Source organism: Dama dama, chromosome 8 (assembly GCF_033118175.1).
Source record: "Dama dama isolate Ldn47 chromosome 8, ASM3311817v1, whole genome shotgun sequence".
NCBI classification, from domain to species: Eukaryota; Metazoa; Chordata; class Mammalia; order Artiodactyla; family Cervidae; genus Dama; species Dama dama.
The window spans coordinates 40,299,577-40,322,547 of record NC_083688.1 but is presented as its reverse complement, the minus strand read 5'-3'; the positions used below and the strand labels follow the sequence as shown (position 1 = coordinate 40,322,547).

Sequence of the window (22,971 nt, the reverse complement as noted above, 5' to 3'; positions counted from 1 at the left end):
TTTCATGTTTTCAAGTCACGAGGCAACATTTTGGTTTTCAGATACAGCCAGAATAGCTCAGTGAGTGCGCTGGCACACAATGGCAGAGTAGAAAACAGACCAACATATCCAACCCCTCAGAAAGCAGAGTTTATCCTTTTTGACATATAACATCAACCTTAGGTTCCCTCATTCATTTATTCACTCAACACGAAGTTAGCCCTCCTATGTGCCAGGCACCATGCAAATATCGGGTTGGCCCGAAAGTTCATTTGGGTTTTTCTATCGTATGAAAAACCCAAATGAACTTTTGGCCAACCCAACATTATAAATTCATCCGTGAAAAGGTGCGTTTCTCACCCTCATGGTTCTGGTTGTCTAGTACAGGCCCTGTATCCTAAACAAATTATGTATATTGACAAGACCTCTCCAGATTATGGTAACAGCCATAAAGGTGATGAAAGCAGGTGAGGTAGAGAATAAGGCCATGCCAGATGAAATGGAATGGTCAGGGCAGACTTCTCCGAGGAGGTGACATTTGCACTCAAAAGAATGAGAAGGTACCAGCCAGAGCAAAAGCTAACAAAGAATCTTGCAGACAGAGGGAAGAGCAAGTACAAAGGCCCAGGGGCTGGAAAGAACTTTGCATGTACAAAACGCGATGGCTTAGACATTTCATGATGCAAGTAGCATGAGAGGAGGCATCGCCTGGTTGGCAAAGGTTATGGCTTCAGGACTTGGGCTCATAGGTGCTCAGCCATATAGACAAATCTCATTGAATGGACACAGCATTCTTCCTTGGAGCAGCTAAGGACTCTGCCCACATCATAGAAATCCCCTCACAGGCAGTTCTGTGTGGTATCCACAAAGGTAGACTCCGGACGGAGCCACTTGTCATCCAGCCCTGGGAGAAGGGCCTCCACATGGTGAATTTTCCAGCACAGACTCGGTCGGCTGACCCAGCCTTTGGTGGCCTGCTGGGCAGCATCACGTGTGGAGAGAGTTATGGAAAAAGTCTTTGCATGTTTGCCTAGTGATGAGAAGAAGAAATGAGACTGATGCTTTTTCATATCTCTCCTGTGGACTCTTAAAATTAATTCCACCGTCAACATTCTCACGCCCCAAATGTGGGTTTGGGGAGAGGAATGAAGACTTTGGAGTTGAGAGAGAAAGTACAGAAAGCATTCTCTAGACAAATGCTCAACATGCAGATGTCGGGATCTGTGAAAAGAAAAGTACAAAGGTACTTAGGGAACCATTTTAGAGAGGAGGAAGGAAAAAAAAAAAAGAACTGGCATAGAGATGGCTACTTCAGCTTAGGAAAGTAAATAAATAAATAAAATTTGAAAAGGTAGTGTTAAAGCTTTGCAAGGAATTTTTTCATTTGAGGGAGATTAGGAATAATGAAATGCAAACACAATAGTTAATATGTCTGTGAGCTTGTGTCTGTTTCCTTCCAGAAAATGGATAAGAGGAATGGCTTTTCAGGTTATCCTACTTGACTACCATTGGGGTGAGCTCTGAGTTTGCAGCTCAGATTCATTTACCCAACAAACGCTGGGTATTAGATGCCAGATGCAAAGTCATATTTATTCCAAGGCCACAACTTCCTAAGTCTCTGCTAGCTCTTCGTAAAGGAACCTGACAACACTGAAATTTCTGGAGAGATTTACTCCAGCTGTAGCAAATCCCTAATAATAAAAAATTTCCCCAAATGAGTCAGTCTCACAGGAGGTAAATGAGACATTCTGTGTGGAGTCAGCATGTCATTTGGAGTATCCCCGTTATACAAAAAGCCCAGCCAGAAGACCTGGTGGTGAGCTGGAGTTGGTTCACAGGGCAGAACCCCAGATGCTGAAGGGAAGGGGAATTTTAGCTGCCAGATGGTAACTCTGGGTCATCTTCCCCGCAAGTAAACCTGATAGAAAAATCCAGTTTTGCTAAGAAGTTCAAGTAAGGGCTGATTATTTGCTTCACAAAAGGATTCACCAGAGGGTCCTTTAAATAACAGGCTCAGAGAGAAGCTGTATGATATGACTGATTTGTGTAAACCTTTTTCAAAAATGCCTCCCTTCACTGATGTGTATGTAGATATGTGAGGATGTATTCCCAAAAGGATTTCGGTGATATATCTGTTGAGTCAATTGAGGCAAGTTTGCAGCTATGACATGTTTTGGGTACTCTTGGTTCATTGCTGATTCTGTTAACCCCCTGAGTGACCCCATGGGTGATTTGGCGACCGGATAAAACCCTCCACTTCTAAGAACAAGCCAGGAGGATGTCAGGGCCTCTCTGTGTCCTTATAGAAACTGGCAACACAACAACTGGACATATGTGATGGTCTTTAAAAAGTTGTTTTAGAATTTTAATTAAGTGTGGGCCATGTCCCTGGCACTATTCTAGGTGTTCCTACAAGCTATGTCTTATTTAGCCCTTATGGATGATAGTTATCATCATGATGGTGGCACTTTTCATCTGCAGAATTATGAGAGCTGGGTTATTTTTCTCAACTCTTCTACTTGGGAAAAAAATTCTTAATAGAAAGATCTTTATGTATTTTAAAGAAGTGAAGACTTATTATAAACAACTCAGATAATAGAAAAGAAGAAAACAAAAAATTACAAATTATCCCCCATAAATATATTTCATCACAGTTAATATTTTAGTGTATAATCTTTCAGGCTTTTTCTGTGTGTATATGCAAGGAAATTTATATACTTACATATATTTTAAAGCATACTTTAAAAACAATCTACTGTTTTTCAACTTAATAATATACCATGGACATTTTTCCTTAAAGGTCAAAAAAAAAAAAAAACACCTATACCTACAGCATTTTCACTATAGCAATGGAGCTTTCCATTTATAAATGTCCAAAATTGATATACCCACCACTGTTGTCAGACATTTAGACACAAGCTTTTTATAAACAAAGCATCTTTTCACGTTTCCCATGCTTTTTAAAATATGTACACACACACAGAGATGCGTATACATCTTTGCACAATTGTCTGCTTATTTTGCTAGGAAAAATTCCTAGCAGTGGGATTGCTGGATTAAAGAATATGTATATATTAACTTTTGTCACATTTTTGCCAAAATGCCCTCCAAAATGTTTGCGCAGATGCACATTCCCTCTTAGACAGCGCCTCACTCACTGGCTCTCTCTCTTAGGGAAAATCACTTCTGCTCTATGGCTCAGCCTCTTCCCCTCTGAAATGGGTGTGGAAACACAACAAATCCCTGTGCATTTACAAAGTGCACACTCACTGCTAGTCTGTGTCCTAGACACCTTCTATAGATTATGTGGGTCCTTTAAATTTCAGAAAAACTGAAAGGAAGGTTCTAGTATCCCTGTTTTGCTCTTATTTTTTCCATTTCTGAGGCTCAGAGAGGTGGAGTAACTTGCCTGAGAGTAACTCAGCTAAGGCTGAGCTGGGTTCTGCCTGCCTATGGAGTGAGGTGGGGTGGGGGTGCTCTTGCCCCCCCCAGGCAAGCTGGGTCCTTCTGCTCAGTGGGTACAGTCGTGTTCCAGCCTCATGCACCCTGCGAAGGAAGCCATCGCCATTTCTCAGCTGAGAGGGACTGTCCAGCGGAGCTCATCTCAGTGTGGCAATAACAAGGAGGGATTTTCCAGAAGGTCTGGGGGAATTTCCTTTGAGAAGAAACTGTCTTTTCACTTATGTTTTGGAACTGAGGAAGCACACTTTTAGCGTCAGCACCGTCTCCCACACTGAAAGCACAGACCTAAACAGATTCCCCCACCCCCACTGCCTTTCCCAATCTGTGGCCATCTCTCCGGAGCTCCTGGGGGAAAACCCTGCCATCTCCCTTCTCCAGACTCTAACCAACTTCTGTGATTCTTTTGACTGTAGAATTCCAGCCCTCTGGGGTCTAAGAATGAACTAACCCTGATCCACTCCATATACTCCCTTCGAAGGCCTATTTATTTGGAAGTGGCTGAGCCATCTGAAGTATGGCTTCCAGGGGCTGCAAGGAGGCCTCAGACCGCTCCGGCTCAGAAGGCCACTTCTGCAGGCCGCCAGCTCCCCCAAACTCCGTGTGTGTGGCAGGAACCAGTGGGTACATCCCAGGGAGGATATAACCTTTCCAGTCCCTCTCTTTTCCCCAATGGAAGAGAATGTACCTGTCATTTTAACAGCTTGATGCAGAATACATAAACAGGGTGGGAGAAGGAGCTGGATGGCTTTCAGTAAATAATGGTACAGTGACCAGCAATTTGAGAGAGCTGGAAGGGAAGAAATTTTCCACATCAGCAGTTGTGACAGGGTGTTCCCCAGGAGCCCAGATAAAGACTACAGACTTGGGACAGTGAGGCTTGCCAGACCACACGCTGAAGCTGAAGGTGTGCATCTGTACAGATAAGATGGCACAGTACCTGTGCAGTCCTGTGAACTTAGCCAAGGATGTCTTTGAGGTGCCTCCCCCTACCTGGGCCAGTTTGATTCTGTTTGAAATGAGCTCCAGTCTTCAGGGTAAGGAAGGCAGCCTGCTCAGCCTCTTGCTGAGACTAATAGTTATGTGTTCAGAGAAGCTGGGTCCCCTGGGATTCACCCCCTCCTTTTGGAGAAAGGTTTTTATTGCCTTATCTAATACGGTGCTGATTCCTTTTAAAAACGTGGTGTTGACCAGATAGACACTGCTGATGTGAACTTCTCAGAGTCATCTCAGGGAGGGAGATGGCCCACGATTGGGGAGACTTTATTACTGACAGTTAAAGAAAAGAAGGGTTGACCCCTTCAGTTCAGGAGAGAACTGAAACTTGGGAAAGAGGCAAAAAAATAAATAAATCTCTCTGAAACAACCCCCGTGTGCCTGACTTGGTGCCCAGCACCTTCCTTGAATTTTTTTCATTCCGTCTCTGTCCCAGCCCCCTGAAGTGAATATCTTTATCTGCATCTTACAGATGAAGTAATTGATGCTCACAGGGGTTAAGTAACATGCAGAGACACAGAGCCAAGAAGAAAAGACTAAGATTCAGATAGATCACGATGGAAATAAAAATGGTGCTACCGAACGAAGAAAAAAAACTGTTTGAGACCTTTGATAGAATGATGCTACTGCTCTTATGTGAGCAAGAGATAAGGCCTTAAAGTCTAGCCATGCACAGAGGTGCTCATTCTCTGTGGCTTTAGTAAAGCCACTTCCTATATCTGTGTTTGCCAGTTTCTACAAGTAAACCTAAGTGCCCTTTTTTATCCATCCAGAACACCTGAATGTCTAGAAGTGGATGAAGAGCCCTGAGCTGGAGGGACACAGTAGTCCTTTTCATCCCCTAGCAGTGATCTTTTCTCATATGTGCCCCTTTATGCTGTCTGCACCCAGGTATGACTTCATTGAGATTCGAGATGGAGACAGCGAATCCGCAGATCTCCTGGGAAAGCACTGTGGAAACATCGCCCCACCCACCATCATCTCCTCCGGCTCCGTCCTCTACATCAAGTTCACCTCTGACTACGCCCGGCAGGGGGCAGGCTTCTCCCTGCGCTATGAGATCTTCAAGACAGGTGAGAGTGGTCGTGGGTGGGGAGAAGCAGGGACTCCGCCATCGCCACCTGTGTCTGGCCACGGGGCACTGTGTATCGGGTCTGCCTGATAGTTATGTGTTCATAGACAAAGCCCAGTGGGTTGACCTACGTGGTCAGGGTTCCAGTTTTATCCAGCCTGAGAGAGTTGATGGAGGGAAGAGTGCTCATAGTGAGCCTGGAGACTGTCTGAGTTGAAAAGCCCATTTAAGTTTCCTTCCAATTTAAGAGGGCGAACTGCAGGGTTACTGTTTGGGTGTTTATGACAACAAAAGAGTAGGGGCATCTATTATATAGAAAAACACATTTGGAAAAAATCTGATTTGTGTGTGTGTGTGTGTGTGTGTGTGTGTGTGTGTGTGTGTTTAATCACAGTAATCTTCGTGGTGAAAGCAAAACTTGGTTGAACTTCCTCCAAATTACTTAATAACTTAAATAGCCTTTCTTTAGAACCACATGGGGAAGAAGGACATAATCTTTTCAGTGTTTGGAGTCTCTAAAAATCTTACTGTGACCCCACCACCAATGGGATCATGCAGTCATTTTAGATCCAAATACGACTCCTAGAAATTCCCCCTGCTGATCCACTGTATCACGTCTATCCATTGAATACCCCCTTCCTAAGTGCTGAAGAAGCTGACTCCCTGAAAAAAGATAGCAGAAGAAGAAGCAGAGAACTTTTAAGTTGACTTTTTGCTTTCCATTAGGTCCCCCTTAGATTACTTTTAGACCATAAGAATATGGGCTAATGCTTACTCTCCCTATCTGGGTAGAGACAACTTTGATTCACAAGACGCTGGTTCAGCATCTCCACGGAAGCGCTCAGAGCAGCGTATCCTTCCCTCCGATGTGTGAGCTCATTGACTGGAGGCTAAGTGAAGCCTGTCCTCCCGTCCTCCCCTCAGCCCTGCCCACCCCCCCTCCTCGGGGGCTCCTGCCCCATCTAGGACTGTGTTTCCCTCTCCAGCAGACCACATTTTACAACTCGTGGGCAGTGTCTGCTGAAAGGGGAAGCTGTCAGCCTTGTCATCAAGGAGCCCAAAGCCCGGCGCCTGTTGAGTTCAGTGTGAGGGGAACTATTCATATATATTTTCTTTTTCGCCAAACAATTCTTGAAAGGAAGTGGTAGCTGCTGAAAGCACTTTTTATATCCACTCTGTCTAAATATTTGCCCGATTTGTCTGCCTGAGAACAAGATCGTAGGATCCAGCAAAGGGGTGGGGCCGAAGGAACTGTGTGGAGCTGGAGTGGGAGCTGGGACTGTCCCAGGGCACGAATCCTGAGAAGGTCCGTCTGCCATGGGTGGTCATGCTCCTGGGTACTTGAGGTCATGGGGACTGACGATCTGAGTGTCGGGTGGCTCGGAACTGGTGTGAGACTTGCAGATAACCTTATCCACATTCCATTGGATCCTGTGCGAGATTCAGATTAGTTAGTGCCCCCAGCAAGGATGGACCTCTCATTATACCATCATCTGCTGTGAGCAGTGGGGAGAGGGAAGAGAGAAAGGAAGTCTCTAAATGGGTGTTGGTGCTGTTCTGGTGGGGGAGACAGCACGTAACAGGTGCGTAGTTGACATTATTGAATGAATATGTGTAAATAGATACGTAACTTGAAAGGTATAAACTATAATATGAGACAGAGTAAGTATCAAGGTATGATTAACATGCTATGGGCACTTCCTAGGTGGCGCTAGTGGCCAAGAATCCGCCTGCCAGTGCAGGAGACACGGGTTCAGTCCTTGGTGGGAAAGATCCCCTGGATGAGGGCATGGCAACCCACTCCAGTCTTCTTGCCTGGAGAATCCCATGGACAGAGGAGCCCGGCAGGCTACAGTCCGTGGGGTCATACAGAGTCGCACACGACTGAAACGACTTAGCACGCATGTATAACATGCTATGGGTTTGTACTTAATGCATTGTGGTGTCCTGGATGGGATGGCAGTCCAAAACGGACGGGATGTATGTGTATGTATGGGTGATTCATTTTTCTGTACAATAGAAACTAACACACATTATAAAGCAACTATGCTCCAATAAAAATGAATTTCAAAAAACAACATGCTCTGGACATGAAAATGAGGAAGCCATCGAGTGGCTTGGCTAGCGGGGGATCTGGGAATTCCTTTAGATAGCCAGGTCCCCAGTGCTAAAGCTGCCACTCAGCCCTACTGGGTTGACTGTGAAAACGGCTCCAAGCAAAGGCTTCCAGAGAGCTGGCCCCCAGCAGTCAGAGCAAGAATGGGGAGGATCATGACAGCTCAAATCTGTTTCATACTTCCCAGCTTTGTATTTCACAAAGGACGGTACCACATCCTCCAGAAATCAACATTAAAACATGAATGTTAGCTCTGTGTCTGCCTGCCTACCTGCTAAGTTATTCAGCTGGGTCCAATTCTTTGTGACCTTATGGACTATAGTCATCCAGGCTCCTCTGTCCATGGGGATTCTCCAGGCAAGGATACTGGAGTGGGTTGCCATGCCCTCCTCCAGGAGATCTTCCTGATCCAGGGATCAAACCCGTTTTCTGTGTAACAGGCAGATTCTTTACCACAGAGCCACCAGGGAAGCCCCCGTTAGCTCTATCCATCATGCAAATTTGAAGGATCGGTATTAAGAGACAAAACACACAGATATCATCATAACTCAGCGTTGCTGTTTTGAGGGTAGGCTGATGTAGGATTTTGAATGAGGCAGCAAGTCTGTGGATTACCTAGAAACAAAAGAGGCAGCCAAGAAGGTGACTTGGGCATGGGGAATTGGGACAGTCTACTTTAAGGATGGGGATTGCCTAGGAAGGAAGAAAGAGATTACTGCAACAACAGGAGAGAACAGCCCTGCCAACAGCAATCGTTCTTCTGGGGATTGTAAGGAAGAAGGTGGGAGCCCAGTGGCCCCGGAGCCATTCACATGCGCCATCATGCCCGTTGGAAAGAGCAACTTATCCTCAATAAGGCACACACAGGTGCAGGGATGGGGGCGGCTGTGCCAAATTCAAAACTGAGGAGTTTAGGAAGATGAGCGTTCTTCCAGGTCCCTCACCCAGATCTCCACTGTTGGAGCCCTGAGAGAAAATACACAAAGTTACGTCATCCACAGAACATGAAAGAAACGCAGAACATGCTGAAGAAATCCAAACAAACACAGTTGTGTTTGCTAGTCAGATTCATAAAGAGAGAGAAGGGGGAAGTGTAAACACATACACCACTGTGCTGAGGACTCAGGAAGCCTTCGACTGCACATCACCCAGGCAGGCCTCTGCTCAGAGTTATTATACCGACAGAAATAAACCCGCGGTTCGGTACAGATGGGACCAAGAGGCTGGAGGGGGAGGTTCACGTCTGCCCTGAATGAAGTGGTTTAGGAAAGAGTCTACGTATGTCCACGTACAAAAGGGTTAAGTAAACAACTTGCTGACTTAAGTGATCCCAAATCACCAAATCATGAGCATAGCAGAGAAAGGAATTTTAAAATAATTTAAAAAGTAACATCAGAAACGGAATCACTGGAAAACAGTGGGGTTTTTGTCTGTTTGTTTCCTGATTGTCTTCTGACCAAAGTGCAAGATCAAGTTTTCTTTCCTGGGGCCCAGCGAAATTTTAGAAACTGAAATCTCGCGTTATCCACAAACAGAGAAAACCTGGGGTGCCCCCTACTCCCACTTCTTCAATTGAAGATCTGGATTTACCTTTTGTGGTCAGACCCAGCTCAATTTTGTGTAAATGCACCATGTTTTCAACAGCCTTGTGCTTGCAGATTCTTCTTCCGCTTGCAGAGTTATTGTACAATTTACAGTGAAAAACCACAGCATGGGCATTTTTCATACCAGAGTCCTTTGGTATGAAATCATTCACTGAAGCAAAATCCCCTAACTTCTATGGACAATCTTTCCATTGCATGAGTATCTGTTGAGTGAGCTATTTTCTTAATTTTTAATTCATTTAGCACATTGCAGAAAAGCATCTTGGTTTAGGTGGGTATCTGCAAGACTCAACTCTTGCCCCAGGGATAGTCACCTTTGCTGAGATCTCTTCTCCACTTTCGATATTCGGCTGCCTACTTTCTGACAATGACCACAGTCCAAACAGCAAGATGGCACTGTTATAAATGGATGAACTATTGTAATGGACAGGCTTGATTTTTCTGCATAAAGAGGATAAAACTGTTTTTCTCCTTCATTCAAAATAAGCCGCAGGATTTGTTGATGTTGTTCAGTCGCTGAGTCATGTCCAACTATTTGCAACCCCATGGACTGCAGCACACCACGCTTCCCTGTCCTTCACAGTCTCCCGAGGTTTGCTCAGATTCGTGTCTGTTGAGTCAGTGATGCTATCTAACCATCTCATCCTCTGCCTCTCCCTTCTCCTTTTGCCTTCAATCTTTCCCAGCATCAGGGTCTTTTCTAATGAAATGGCTCTTTGCATCAGGTAGTCAAAGTATTGGAGCTTCAGCCATAGAATACACCCATGCTTTCCAAGTGGGTCAGTGGTAAAGAATCTGCCTGCCAATGCAGGAGACATAAGAGACACGGGTTCAACCCCTAAGATCCCCAAGAGTAGAAAATGGCAACCCACTCTAGTATTCTTGTCTAGAAAATTCCATGGACAGAGGAGCCTGATGGACTAGTCCATGGGGTCGCAGAGTCGGACACGACTCAGAACACACACACACACACACACACACACACACAGCCATATGTCAGAGATACACACGTTTTTTTTTTTTCTTTTTGCTTAAGGACATCAGATTGAAAAATTCTCTCCAGTCCGTTACAGGACCGCAGAACCTTGGAAACTGGGGGTACTTTAGGATGCTACGTTCTCCAGGCCTCCTGGGGCTTTCTAAGTGTCTTTTGTGTCCCCTATGGATGACAGGGACCAAAGAGAGATCCCACTCTAAATTCCCACGCCCAGGGGGTGGGGATTCCCCCTGCCTTGGAGAGGCATGACAATAGGGCAAACTCTAGGAGGGAATGTCAGGAGGCCTTTCTTAGTTCTAGAAGCAACTTGTGAATAGAGTTAACTTCCTCTGGCTAAGTGGCCCAGCAGCCATAAACTCTAACCTTTTGAAAATTCCTCTCGGCCCCCTGAAGGCCTGCCAGCTGGCTTGGCTTTGCTAAACTGCCTCATCCTGAACCACTGAGGAGGCCCTCAGAAGCTGGGGTCCTGATGGTAAACAAAGCTGGGAATACCGTAGTAAACAAACTGGGGGAGAGGTCATCTCAGCTGCTGCCTCCTGGCCTTGCTGCCCCCTGGACCAGCTTGCCTCTGAAGGATGGAGTGCAGAGCTTCTGGGATGCCACATGAGAGAGACTCAGAAAAATCCTGAAAAGGTTAACTCTCACCCCAGGTGTCCTGGGTTCCCACCCTGCCAAGGCACAGTGCTGGCTGGAAGGGCAGAGGTGATGGACAGGTGGGAGGGATGTCAGAATTTCCTGTCTGATGCTAAAGAAAGTTCCCCTCCCCCCTCCCCTAATTATTTGCATGGCACCTTTTCCAAGTCAGACGTTTGCCGCTTTCCAGAAAGCCGTCATCAATAAAAAGACTCACAGAGGGGCTGCAGCAGGAGCCACGGATAAAGACATCGCTGCGGGCTAGGATCAGCGTATTGACATCACACAGTTATATTTCAGTGGGATCCCCAGAGGACACTTCCTGCCAGTAAACACCTGGTTTATCTAGTATTTCTCTGTTTTTTTTTTCTTCATGCGTAGAGTGCCTGTTATTCTCCTCATAAATCCTACTCCCTTTTTAAATTTTAAAATCAGAACATAGTGAAATCAATTCTAATTGTGCAGCCTTTACATTCATCACATTAACGTGCAAAACTTCTGGCTCCGAGCAGCTCCCTGGGGCCCGCTCCTGTCCTGGGACCATCCCAGGCCCGCCCTGGCAAATGGTGGCTGGTTTACTGCACATGAGGGCCCTTTTAATGTGACCCCCACCTAGAGGCGTTAGGGGAGAGGGTAGCTGTAATCCTTTTACGAGCTCCCACTGCGGCACCAGGAGGCGAATGTGTGTGGCATTTAATAAGGTGCCCTCCATCAGTCCTGAGAAAGCAGACAGAAGAGCCTAGGGGAGAAACAAGGCCATCCCCGCCACAAAAGAGCCAGAAGCCGTCCAAATGCCAATGCACTGCCACATTTTTTCCAAACTTTCTGCTGGAGCGGCCTTTAACATCCCCAAACCCTGCTGTGATCCACCGGCTGCAACCCTCAATTGTTCATTGTCTGGCCACTACAGAGCGGCTCGTTTTAACACAGTCATGACATGAATGAGACCCAAGCTCCCCTTTGCCCCTCCCCTGAGGCACCTTGGCTCTTGGAGGGAGACAGGGGTACCAAGTTGGCTCTGGTACAATAGGGGCTAGTGTTGAGGTCAGCAGCAAATAAGGGGTCACATTGTTTCCCCTGCTGGCAATCAGCAAGCCTTCCTTAAGGATTGAAATAACTTACATTTCTGGAGCAAGCAGCTGAGTAACTGAGAAAGAAGACTCTGTTCCTCTTTTCAAGGGAATCCATCTTTCTCTCTCCCTCTCTCTCTGTCTCTCACACATCCTTCTTTCTACACCACCCCTCCTCCCAAATCCTCAACTGCTGCTCTTACTCTAATTTATAGAGCAAGCCTGCTCGCCTCCCTAATTTCTCCCTTAAAGATGGTCTGGCTTAAGGGCTTGAAATGTGGATGTGAAAAGTATGTTGCTTCAAGGGCCACTCCAGTGGAAACAAAAACTTCACCAGTAAGGAAATTTGGGCCCAAACATTTAAATAACCCGTGTGACAGACAACAACAGAAAAAGGCATCCTCTCCCACTCTCTTAAGGCTCTGCTTCTCTTTCACCTACAGGCTCCGAAGATTGTTCAAAGAACTTCACGAGCCCCAATGGGACCATCGAGTCCCCCGGGTTCCCCGACAAGTACCCGCACAACTTGGACTGCACTTTCACCATCCTGGCCAAACCCAAGATGGAGATCATCCTGCAGTTCTTGACCTTTGACCTGGAGCATGACCCTTTGCAGGTGGGAGAGGGAGACTGCAAATACGATTGGCTGGACATCTGGGATGGCATCCCCCATGGTGAGTGATGGCACCTCACCAGGCCTTTTTCAGTAGCTTCATTGCCTGTTAATTGCTTTAGTGGCAATAAAAAACAGAGAACAAAGACGTTAAAGCTCCTCAGAGTTTATCTGTGACCCATGATGACTTTCTCTTATCCTTCACCGAGGATGACTTCAGAAAAACTGTGGAAAGGCAGTTTTCTCACTTAGGGATACTTCTTTGCAGAAGGATAGGAGGAGACTGGAGGAGGGCGTGGCAACCCACTCCAGTATTCTTGCCTAGAGAATCCCCATGGACAGAGGAGCCTGGCGGGCTAGAGTCCGTGGGGTCACAAAGAGTCAGACGCAATTGAGTGACTAAGCATAGGAGGAGACTGAGTAGATACTTGGATGAGGATGAGAAAACCTATATGTCATGTTTTCTTCTCTCCATAGAAAGTGACTCAGTGACCACTCTCTATGTCCAAATAGCACTCTAGAGCCAGACTAAACTGTGGCTCTGATCTTAGCAGCTCTGCAACCTTGGGCAAGTTACTTAACCTTTCTGTGTCTTATTAATATCTGCATAAATAAGCTGCTATCATCATCATTATAATTACTATAATTTTATTATCATTTATACAGTCTCAGGCTTCCCTGGGGGCTCAGATGGTAAAGAATCTGCCTGCAATGTGGGAGCCCCAGGTTTGATTCCTGGGTCAGGAAGATCCCTTGGAGAAGGGAATGGCAACCCACTCCAGTATTCTTGCCTGGAGAATTCGATGGACAGAGAAGCCTGGCAGGCTACAGTCCATGAGATCGCAAAGAGTCGTACCCAACTGAGCAACTAACACTAACCAACTAACTCTAGTCATAGATGTTAAAAAAAAGTTCATCCCTCCAGGCCAAGAGGCACCTGTGCTTCTCATGTGGAGACCAGCATGAGTCTTGGGTATATAGTATCGGCGAGGAAGCTCATCTTTCACTTCTATCATCATTCTAAGTATTTTGCACTGTAACGGAGACTTGATGTCTAAGCAATTTCATTTCCTCAGACAAGCATGAGATTTAGTCAGGAAATGTGTTGGAGCCCCCACTCTGCTATTTCCTGGCTATATGCACAATGAGCAGTCATGTACCCTCTCCAAACCTCAATTTCTTCTTCTGTGGAACAAGCATTATAATGATACCTTTCCAGCCCATCTCGCAGGGCTGCGAAAACAGAATGAAGCCAGGTCAGTGAAAATACTTTTTAATGTGCAGGAAAAAAATATTAGGCATTGTTCTGAAACTGTGTCTCTGGTGATTTTGTGCCAAGGCATTCCGAGTGATGCTCGGTTGAATGACTTGGAATTATGGGAAGGGAGAATGTATGGAGATTGGGGTCTGGCATGTCCATGTCTGTGACCTCTCTTTGTCCTCCCTGTCCAGTTGGACCCCTGATTGGCAAGTACTGTGGGACCAAAACACCTTCTGAACTCCGTTCAGCCACGGGGATCCTGTCTCTGACCTTTCACACGGACATGGCGGTAGCCAAGGACGGCTTCTCTGCGCGTTACTACCTGGTCCATCAAGAGCCACTGGAGAGTGAGTTGGCTGGCTGGGAAACTCTGACCTGTCATCCCATGGGGGCTGTGAGGGTGATCTCTGCAAAAGAAGGAGGGGGGAAGTCGGACCTCAAGGGAAGGGAGCTATAGCCTCTTGCTGGGCAGAGATGAATGAAAATAGAATAAATGTCAGTCTGGGTGCTCATTTCTTTAAAGAAAAAGTATCAAGAATGAGTTATTCCCAGGGGAAGTCACAGGACCATCTCAAGTCTCAGAATGAAAGGGAGAATACTTAAGACATCTATATTGAGTCCCGCAAGTGCTGTTTTTGGGGGTTTCCCAGGTGGTGCTTGTGGTAAAGAATCCACCTGCAGGAGATGCAAGAGATGTGCATTCGATCCCTGGGTTGGGACGATCCCCTGGAGAAGGGACTAGCAACCCACTCCAGTATTCTTGCCTGGAGAGTCCCATGGACAGAGGAGCCTGGTGGGCTACAGTCCATGGGGTCGCAAAGAGTCAGACACGACTGAGGCAACTTAACACACATGCGTGTGCTTATCTTTCAGTCTGGGGTCATTTTCCTCACTCTCCAACTCTCAGTGACCATTGTCAGAAAAATAGAACAATTTTTTTTTGGTCACACCGTGCACATGGGATCCTAGTTCCCCAGCCAAGGATTGAACACATGCCCCCTGCATTGGAAGCTCAAAGCCCTAACCACTGGACAGCCAGGGAAGTCTCAGAAATGGAGAAATTTTAAACCTCTCTCTATACACATATGTTTTGACATGAAATCTCTCTGGGCCTGGCTAGAGTTTCTCTCACTAGGCTGGTACACTGCTGGACTTTGACTTTGTTCTGCCAATAAACACAATTTTTTGAGCCTCTACTATGTAACAGGCACTGTGAAAAGCATAGAAAATCTAATCCAGCCCCCAGCAGTCATGGACCTTGCCATCCAGACCATCAGTCTCTTGCCCTGAGCTGTATCTTTAAATCAGTGCCTCGTGGATGCGGACTTCAGATGTGCTGTCATTTTCACTGAGAAACCTAAACGATCACTTGGATGACCAGAGGCACACTTTCAGGATGATTGGAGCTGGGCGAATCCTGCCATGGCCGTTGACAGTTTGCCACACGGCAGCCTGGCCAAGGGACGGGTTTCATTCTGGGTTTTGTTTTTTCTTCAAAGAGCTCATGAAGGTTGAGAGACAAGAAAACAGTATTGTGAGTTAACCGAGTTCTGCAGGGGGTCAGTGTGGTCGCCGAGCGACAGAGAAGGTTTGATGCCTGAGAGAGATTGCTGGTCCTTATCTGACACATGCACACACACATATTGACCAGCGTCTGTGGGATCATGGGAAGGACAGCAATTAAACTGACAGTGCAAGGCCAGAGGAAGTGACTTCTGAGCCCAGCTGTCCAGACAGGTGGTGCAGGCTAATATAGAGTGACACGCGTGTACTCACAGAGAGGACTCCCAAAGACAGGTATTTATTGCTTTGCAATGTCTGTCTTCGGTGCCAGAACTCATGAGACAGTTGAGTGAAAGAAAGAAAGAAGCAAAAGTGCCTCCTGGGTGTTTATTAATAAAGCAGGCTTCCCACGATGTATCAGCCCACCCAAGTCTATCACATGTTTACCTGTTCTTTCAATACTGGTGCATCTGGAGCTTGTGAGCATCTGTAGCCTGCAGCACTAACAGTTCTTGTGCTTTAGATTATATTTTTAATTTCTATGATGATTCTTATTTATCCACAGCCCGATTTCTTTTAGGTCAAATTTAGTTCTTTTCAGACCAAGAGGGGCTGTCAAGCTCTGTGACTTGGCATAGTTGGTTGTAAAATGTGAGTGTAGAATTAGGTCTTTAAGATGAAGGAATGCCTGAAAGGACTCATCCCTTGAAGGGAGCAGCATTTTGGGGGTCTCGGGGGTTTAAGGCTGAGAGACCTAACTTTTGCCCTTGACCATCTCTACCCACTAGACTTTCAGTGCAATGTCCCTCTGGGAATGGAGTCTGGCCGGATTGCTAATGAACAGATCAGTGCCTCATCTACGTACTCTGATGGGAGGTGGACACCTCAGCAAAGCCGGCTCCATGGTGATGACAATGGCTGGACCCCCAACTTGGACTCCAGCAAGGAGTATCTCCAGGTACTGACTCAGAGGCTGTGCAGAGTGTGTGCGCTTCGGTGGGTGAGGCGACTGGCTCCTTCGCTAGAGTTGACAAAGGACACGAAGAAAATAAGTATAACATAATTGAGAACTCCTCTCATCCATCCATCCTAAGAAATCCATATTTTAGGTGCAAACAGGCAGTGCCAGGCTCTGTGCTAAGCGCCAGGATAAAATGGACACTGCCCTGCCCTTGTGAAGGTTACCAGGCCCTGGTGAACTTGCTGGGCTGGGAGGGTGTTTGCCCTTTCACTGTAGATATCCAAGCAACTTCTATAAACAGCTCCAGAACATCCTCATTCTTGGCAGAGGGAGGCATCAGGACGTAGGGGGCATTTTTCTTAAGGGCAGGCTGGCTGAGAAGCATGGCAACCTTTTGTGACCTCTGCTGTTTGGAGGGAGCCCTGCCAGGAAGGTTTTGCCGATAGCCATCAGGAGACCACGTGGGAAATTATCACTACCAGGAATGAAATTCCAATCGCATGGATGCCCTGCAGCATTTTTTCAGACTGTTGCTTGCTTTCCTTCTGAATAAGACTTGCAGCTTTTGTGGAGTAATCCTCCCTTGCTCTCCACACCGGTCCAGCACTGGTCCCCAGGGGAGGCAAGCCGCTAGTTCCATGCTAGAGCAAGGACTGCTTTCATGACGCATGGCAGGCAGCCTTGTGACCTGCTGACAAGCCTGTCCTAGCTCTGATGCGACACAGCAGCCTCTGCTCTGAGAAGGACGTTACTGAGCAGACAGGACGTTACTTAGGACAGGAAAGGGAGAAAGACCCCTTAGAAACTTCCAGAGCATTCCACAGAATGAGCTCTAATAGCCCAACCCTAAGGCCATCTGTCGCTCTCTTCTCTTCCTCTCCAATAATCCTTCTCATCTAGCAAAGCTTCCAGAAAGTTCTTACAGCCAGCATTCCGTTGACTGTAGTCCTCATTTTGAGTCCTACTCGTATGCTCTCTCCTATTGCTCTCCACTTGTTTATCATACACATATACAGCACTATGTACTTCTTTAGAATGCTTAAACATGCTGAGCACATATTAAGTAGCTAATAAATGCTTACTGAATCAAATTTTACCAGGGCGAACTGGCTCAATTTTGATCACAGGGAGATTGCTGTTAAGAAACACAGTGGCCTGCAAAGCAATGACACCTAGCAATTTCCAGATGGGTTTGGTGTTGTGGAAGCGAAGGTGGCTCAAAATGTTGGCCATCCTCCTTGTTGGACGAAAGGTCAGGACTTGGTCCATAAGCCTAATTGCTTGGGCAGACTCCACATGCCCTCTGACCCCTTGGTGACCCAAGGACTAAATACACAATGGAGTGAGGGACTGAGGGGAGGAGAAACAGCTCCGAGCTGAGACTTTGGCAACTAGGGCCTCGTAAGTGAATTGGATTGAACTGGGCTGGATCAGAGTGGAGTGGATTGGATTTAGCCATTGTTCCTGTAAAACAGCATCCACTTTCACTATCCAAGGCAGGTCGTGGTTAAGTAAAAAGGGGTCATAGTTCTAGATGTTCAATGATTCCTTTAAGATAAACAGTCATCCTGTCTGTTCAGATTTGCAAAAAAAAAAAAAAAAAAGGAAATAAAAACAAGCTACAATTTCAGAGGTGTCCATTGCAATTCGAATATGTCATGTTTAACTGTCTAGTGGATGCAGACAGATACGGACCACCGATACCTGTGAGTGAATCACAGACGCGGGTTGGGAGTCAAGGACTGCAGTGGTGTCCTGTGAAGGAAAGCCCAGATGCTGCCTTGCGTGGGGAGTCAAGACACCCATCCTTCTTCGCCTTTCCTCTCCAGGTGGACCTACGCTTTCTAACTGTGCTCACAGCCATTGCAACGCAGGGAGCGATTTCCAGGGAAACTCAGAATGGCTATTATGTCAAATCCTACAAGCTGGAAGTGAGCACCAATGGTGAGGACTGGATGGTGTACCGGCACGGCAAGAATCACAAGGTAAGCCTGTGGCCCCACCACAGGGGCACGCAGGGCCGGAGCAGGAGAGGTGGGTCAAGGGTGGGTACCCCACACGGACAAGGCGGCCTTGCTCCCCAAGGCTCCAGTAACTGATGGAGGCCCCGGAGACACTGGCCCTGAAAATACTCTTTCTTATGCTAAAGTGATTGGAAGACACTGTTTTCTCCGACAGCCTGGCTGCTGTCACATCTTACAGCAGAGAGAGAGCGAGCGAGCTCTCCGACTACAAATGAAGGAGAGAATGTGCTCCTGGCCCATGTCTCCCTGCGCAGGATTCATTGAGCGTTGATGGCCTGAGTCCCTTCCACATGCTGTGTTAACAGTCACAAAACCCCATGAAACTGCAGTTCGGGGAGTTACCGAGGTCTGGAAATAAAAGGGCACAGATCCTAAGAGGGAATCACAATGTCCCGAAGGAAAAAGAGGACAATAAATAATGAGGAGAAATTAGGTTTGTCGGGGATGAGATCTGAACTGGCAGTCATGCTTGGCAGTAAGGCGTTGAATCTGCAAGGCTGGTGCCTTCAGCGTCCCGGGCTCCCACAGGCGTGTCCTCGTGGGTGATGTGAGGCTTTTGTTGTATATATGGATGAATGTCTGGTCTCAGCTTTCTTACAACACGTGGCATTCTGGCAGTGAACAGGTCTGCAGCTGACGCTGGCGATGTGCATACTGGTTATAAGGTAGACTCAGTGCATGCTTACTGGAAATGGCCAGTGGTCTCACCTGGGCAGGGAGGGAGCACTGTTGCTTGTGGGCTGACTCTTGGGTCTCAAAGGGGAACACTCATCCTTCTCTGAACAGAATTGGGGAGTGAGGGAGAGTGTCTCTCTCTGTGTCAGATTGTGAGTTATCAAAAGGGTACTCAGGTGGCCCAACCTTGAGAGGCCGAAGGTCTTTTCCAAACAAGGTGCCCTCAGCCTGTGTCACTGCCCCAAGGCAGCTTGCTCTTGCTGTTGTAACAGGAAACCTTGGGCCCAGAAAATCCCAAACTATAATGTTGGCACTGCTTCACTCGGGAAATGTGAGTTTTTAAAGGAGTGGATTTTTAAAAATTAAGATCGCCATAGTAACATGGCACCATTCATCTGAAATCATGGCTTCTAGATATTATCAGGTCTCTCTCTCTCTCTGGCTTGCTCGCGCTCTCTCTCTCTCTCTCTCTCTCTCACACACACACACACACACACACACACTCCCCATTTCACAGATAAAGAAAGTGAGAGACTTAGCAATTGAAAGACTTCCGCATTTTGATGTGTTGAGCAGGTCTGGTTTCTCATTCCTGCTTTTGTTTCAGGGAGAGTTACTAAATGTGACTTGGACACAGCAAGCCAGAGTCAGCATGGGGTGCTGGGAGCTCTGTGGACAAAGTCCTCATCCCAGCCTGTTCCTTCTCATGCCCTCTCTCTCCACCCTCCCTTTTCCATAAGAAACTGCTAGAACCCAGAAATTCAGCCAGGCAGGCAAGGCCCAGCAGCTGGCTTGGGGTGGGTACTGGGGAGGAGGAAGAGGTTCCCCTAACCACCTCCCTGTCCAGGCTCAATGACTAAGCAGCACTGGCCAGAGGGATACTGTAGCATAAGCCGATTTTAAAAGCACGCAGATGGACTGGGATGCTATTTAAAACACCATTTGTAGGAAATCTGCTTTTGGAAATACCTTAGCACTGCACATTTTGATAGAATGCTGTCCTCCCCGGCTTTATCCCTGGTATTGGTTCTGCAAGGAAGATATTCCTGAGAATTAAATGTAGCTTTCTGGACTCCTTTAGAACCATTCTTCTCCACTTTTTCATACCAGATACATTCTCATCTCTTTTATTTTCTCTCTCTCTCTTCTCTTTGCCTCCTCTTCTCACCCATGACTAAATTTCTTTCCCTAGAAACCACGGGGTAATTTCCTTCTTGGTACCTAGAAGGGGGCAGAAGAATGGAAAGGCTGCCAGTCAAGCACTGCCCCCTCGCTGTGCGCCCTTGTCCCCCCTCGGGTGTGGCGGGCCAGGGAGGAGACCGCCGGGTCCTCAAGTCCGTGGCTGATCTCTGCGGCTCCTTCATTATCGGATCTGCTCCCAGACGTCTGTATTTAATGTGCAGATTCTGCACCGTTCATGGTGTGTCAGCACAGCTCTCTGGCTGTTCGGGTTGAAATAGTTGAGTGAACCGTGCCAAATAGATTTGTCAAGTCTGCTGCAGTTTGATTTGATGCCATGAAGGGGAGGTGGGGTGAGGAGGGGACCGGGGGGCAGTGTGGGGAGAGGTTTTGTCGACCCAGGACACTACCAGTTTCCCTTTGTAGCGTTGGAGGGTGGGCACCATGCCAGGCACGCTGGTGCTAAGCGGACTCAGAAGCAGAATTGAGCCAGCAGGACCTGTGAGCAAAGCCCATCAGAGGTGGAGGCGGCAGCGGGCTCTGCTGTGTGGGGCAGTGGGGAGGGGCTGCGGATGGGACCCAGCGCACGGGGTGTGCAAGGAGGTGATGGGGCTGTTTGGGGCAGAAGTGTGGGGACTTGATTTCAATTCCCTGGTCTCTGTCAACACCAGTGCTGTATACCAAAGGCCAGGGAATTGGGGGAGTTGGAGGAAAACAAGATTAATGAGCACTCAGGGTGGTGGCATGGCTGGGCTAGTCCCTTGCGAAACACTGTCTACAGTTTGAACCCAGACTGGGCTGAGGCAAGGGCCTGAGCCTAGCGGGGGAAGACTTCCCTGAGGCTAGGAAGTGAGGGGGGACTGACTGAAGAGCTCTTTTCCAACCTCCCACAGCCTGGAAGCAGGCTCTTCTTAGGCCCTTTCCATTCAACAGGTAACAGTGAGGCTGCAGATGAGAAAGGCATTACCCTGTCGCTGGGGATATTGCAAGGATCCTCCAGGCAAAATGCAGCCCGGTTATACAGGCTACGTGTACAGCACATCTCCAAATCCTTATCCAACTCCACATGCCATAAAAAATGGAACCTATGATTTTCCTACAGGGGAAACCTTCTTATGCATATTTACTGTGTAACCACAAAGCAGAGAGCTCTTCCACCTGTTAGAGCCCATAGCCAGCCCATGTGCTCCCTCAGATTATACAAATTGCTTCACATATATTTCTTCAGAAACCACAAGCATAAAACTACTGCCTTTGGTTTCACCAGCTGTATTAATAACACCCCAAACACAGACATAGCATTGTAAGTACAATAGCGGAAAGTTGGTATGTATGTCTATAATTATAGGCACAATTATGTACACAGACCAAGGGAGGGGCGTGGAGAAAGATGGAAGGAGCTGGAAGGCACGAGGCCTTGGCTGGGATCCTGCTCACCTCTGAGATGCTGGTTCTGCGAGTCTGCACTGGAGGCAGTGAGACAGAGGCTGCTGTCCGGCCAGGAGGACGTAGGCCATGCCCTTACAGGTCTAAGCAAAAGCGTTCAATTCCAATTGTCCCTTATTGGGTACATGTGAGCATCTTTCTTGCTGATGTCACTCTGGTTACCTTGTTCTTAGTCACAGTGTTGCTGGGCTGCTCTGATGTGTTTGGAAGAAGTTTGGACTGAAAGAAAAAGTCTGTGGGGTGCTACCTGTATCCTGAAGGCCAGATTGAGGATGGGAGGGTGAGGACAGGGATTGGGTAAGGCTTGGGTCCAAGAGTTTTCAAAATTACCCGTAATGAGTGGCAGAAATGCACTAAGCTCAATCTTATTAATGTAATGATGACGTCCAAGGGGCTCGGAGAACCCTCAGGCACCGGCTTATTTGCTTCAGAATTTAACAGTATTTCAGACTGTGGAACTGACGCTCTCGGGCAAAGTAATTTGCTCCAGGGACTTGGGGAACTATGGAGTCCCTGTGGAAGGCACCAGTCACCACGCTTTGAGTTCAGACCAGTCGTCTCATAATCTGATGGCTCACCATCTTGCATTCAGAGGGAAACTGGCTTCCTCAATGTTCCATCCAGGGTTCAAGAGAGGCGCACATTCATGGAGCTATGAAGACAAGTTGCGCTTTGAGGGCACTGAGCTCATCATTTTGGATTTTGGGCCCCATCATAGAATCCTGAGCTGTAACGTTGAATGAAGTCACTTTGGCCACATCCCTTCAGAACAAATAACCACTCCTCCATCACTTCAAAAATCCTCAGTTCTATATTTATGTTCCAAATTAAGACAAATCATTGTGAGAGCCATCTGAGAAATTTAAAACCCTTTCTGAAGCTTTCAGAAACTTAAGAGGAAAGACAAACCCCCCAAATTAATTGGCTAAAAGTTAGAACCATGTGGTGTCTCTCTTCAGACCTTCTCAGATGATGCACTACATGACCTCAGAGATTTCTCTTTGCAGCTCCGTGCCTCAGTGTTTCTGCTGGCCCAAATGGAACGGTGCCTTTTTTGCTGAAGGCAGAGCACCTTGGGATCCATAGATGGAAGGCTCTCTGCAGATATAATTAATGTATTAGACCCACAGAGCTCTTCTTGAGCAGAAGCAAGTTATCAATTTAAAAAGTAACAAGGCCCCATGGGATATTTATCTGCCTCTCTTAAAACCATAGGTCTGGAAGGGACCTGATAAGTCATCCAGACCTCCCCGTGCATCTGATGGGGCCTGTACGTGAGCTGCCGCAGATAAACCATACCCCTCAGGCTTCAGTTAGGAATGCAATTCTTCCTTCTATGAAAATTTGGGTTTTTTAAAAAATATATGTATACCTTTTATTGAA

At 47.1% G+C, this 22,971-nt stretch overlaps 1 protein-coding gene across 5 annotated transcripts in view; it reads left to right on the top strand.

The window, feature by feature from the left end:
* NRP2 (neuropilin 2) overlaps nt 1-22,971 on the top strand; it is a 120,063-nt gene that overhangs the window by 29,947 nt on the left and 67,145 nt on the right. For all 5 annotated transcript variants that reach the window (XM_061148940.1, XM_061148941.1, XM_061148942.1 and 2 more), the window contains exons 3-7: nt 5,326-5,507; nt 12,370-12,600; nt 13,992-14,147; nt 16,092-16,261; nt 18,094-18,249. In XM_061148940.1, coding sequence (XP_061004923.1) covers nt 5,326-5,507; nt 12,370-12,600; nt 13,992-14,147; nt 16,092-16,261; nt 18,094-18,249 — 895 coding nt within the window. The remainder of the gene's footprint in view (nt 1-5,325; nt 5,508-12,369; nt 12,601-13,991; nt 14,148-16,091; nt 16,262-18,093; nt 18,250-22,971) is intronic.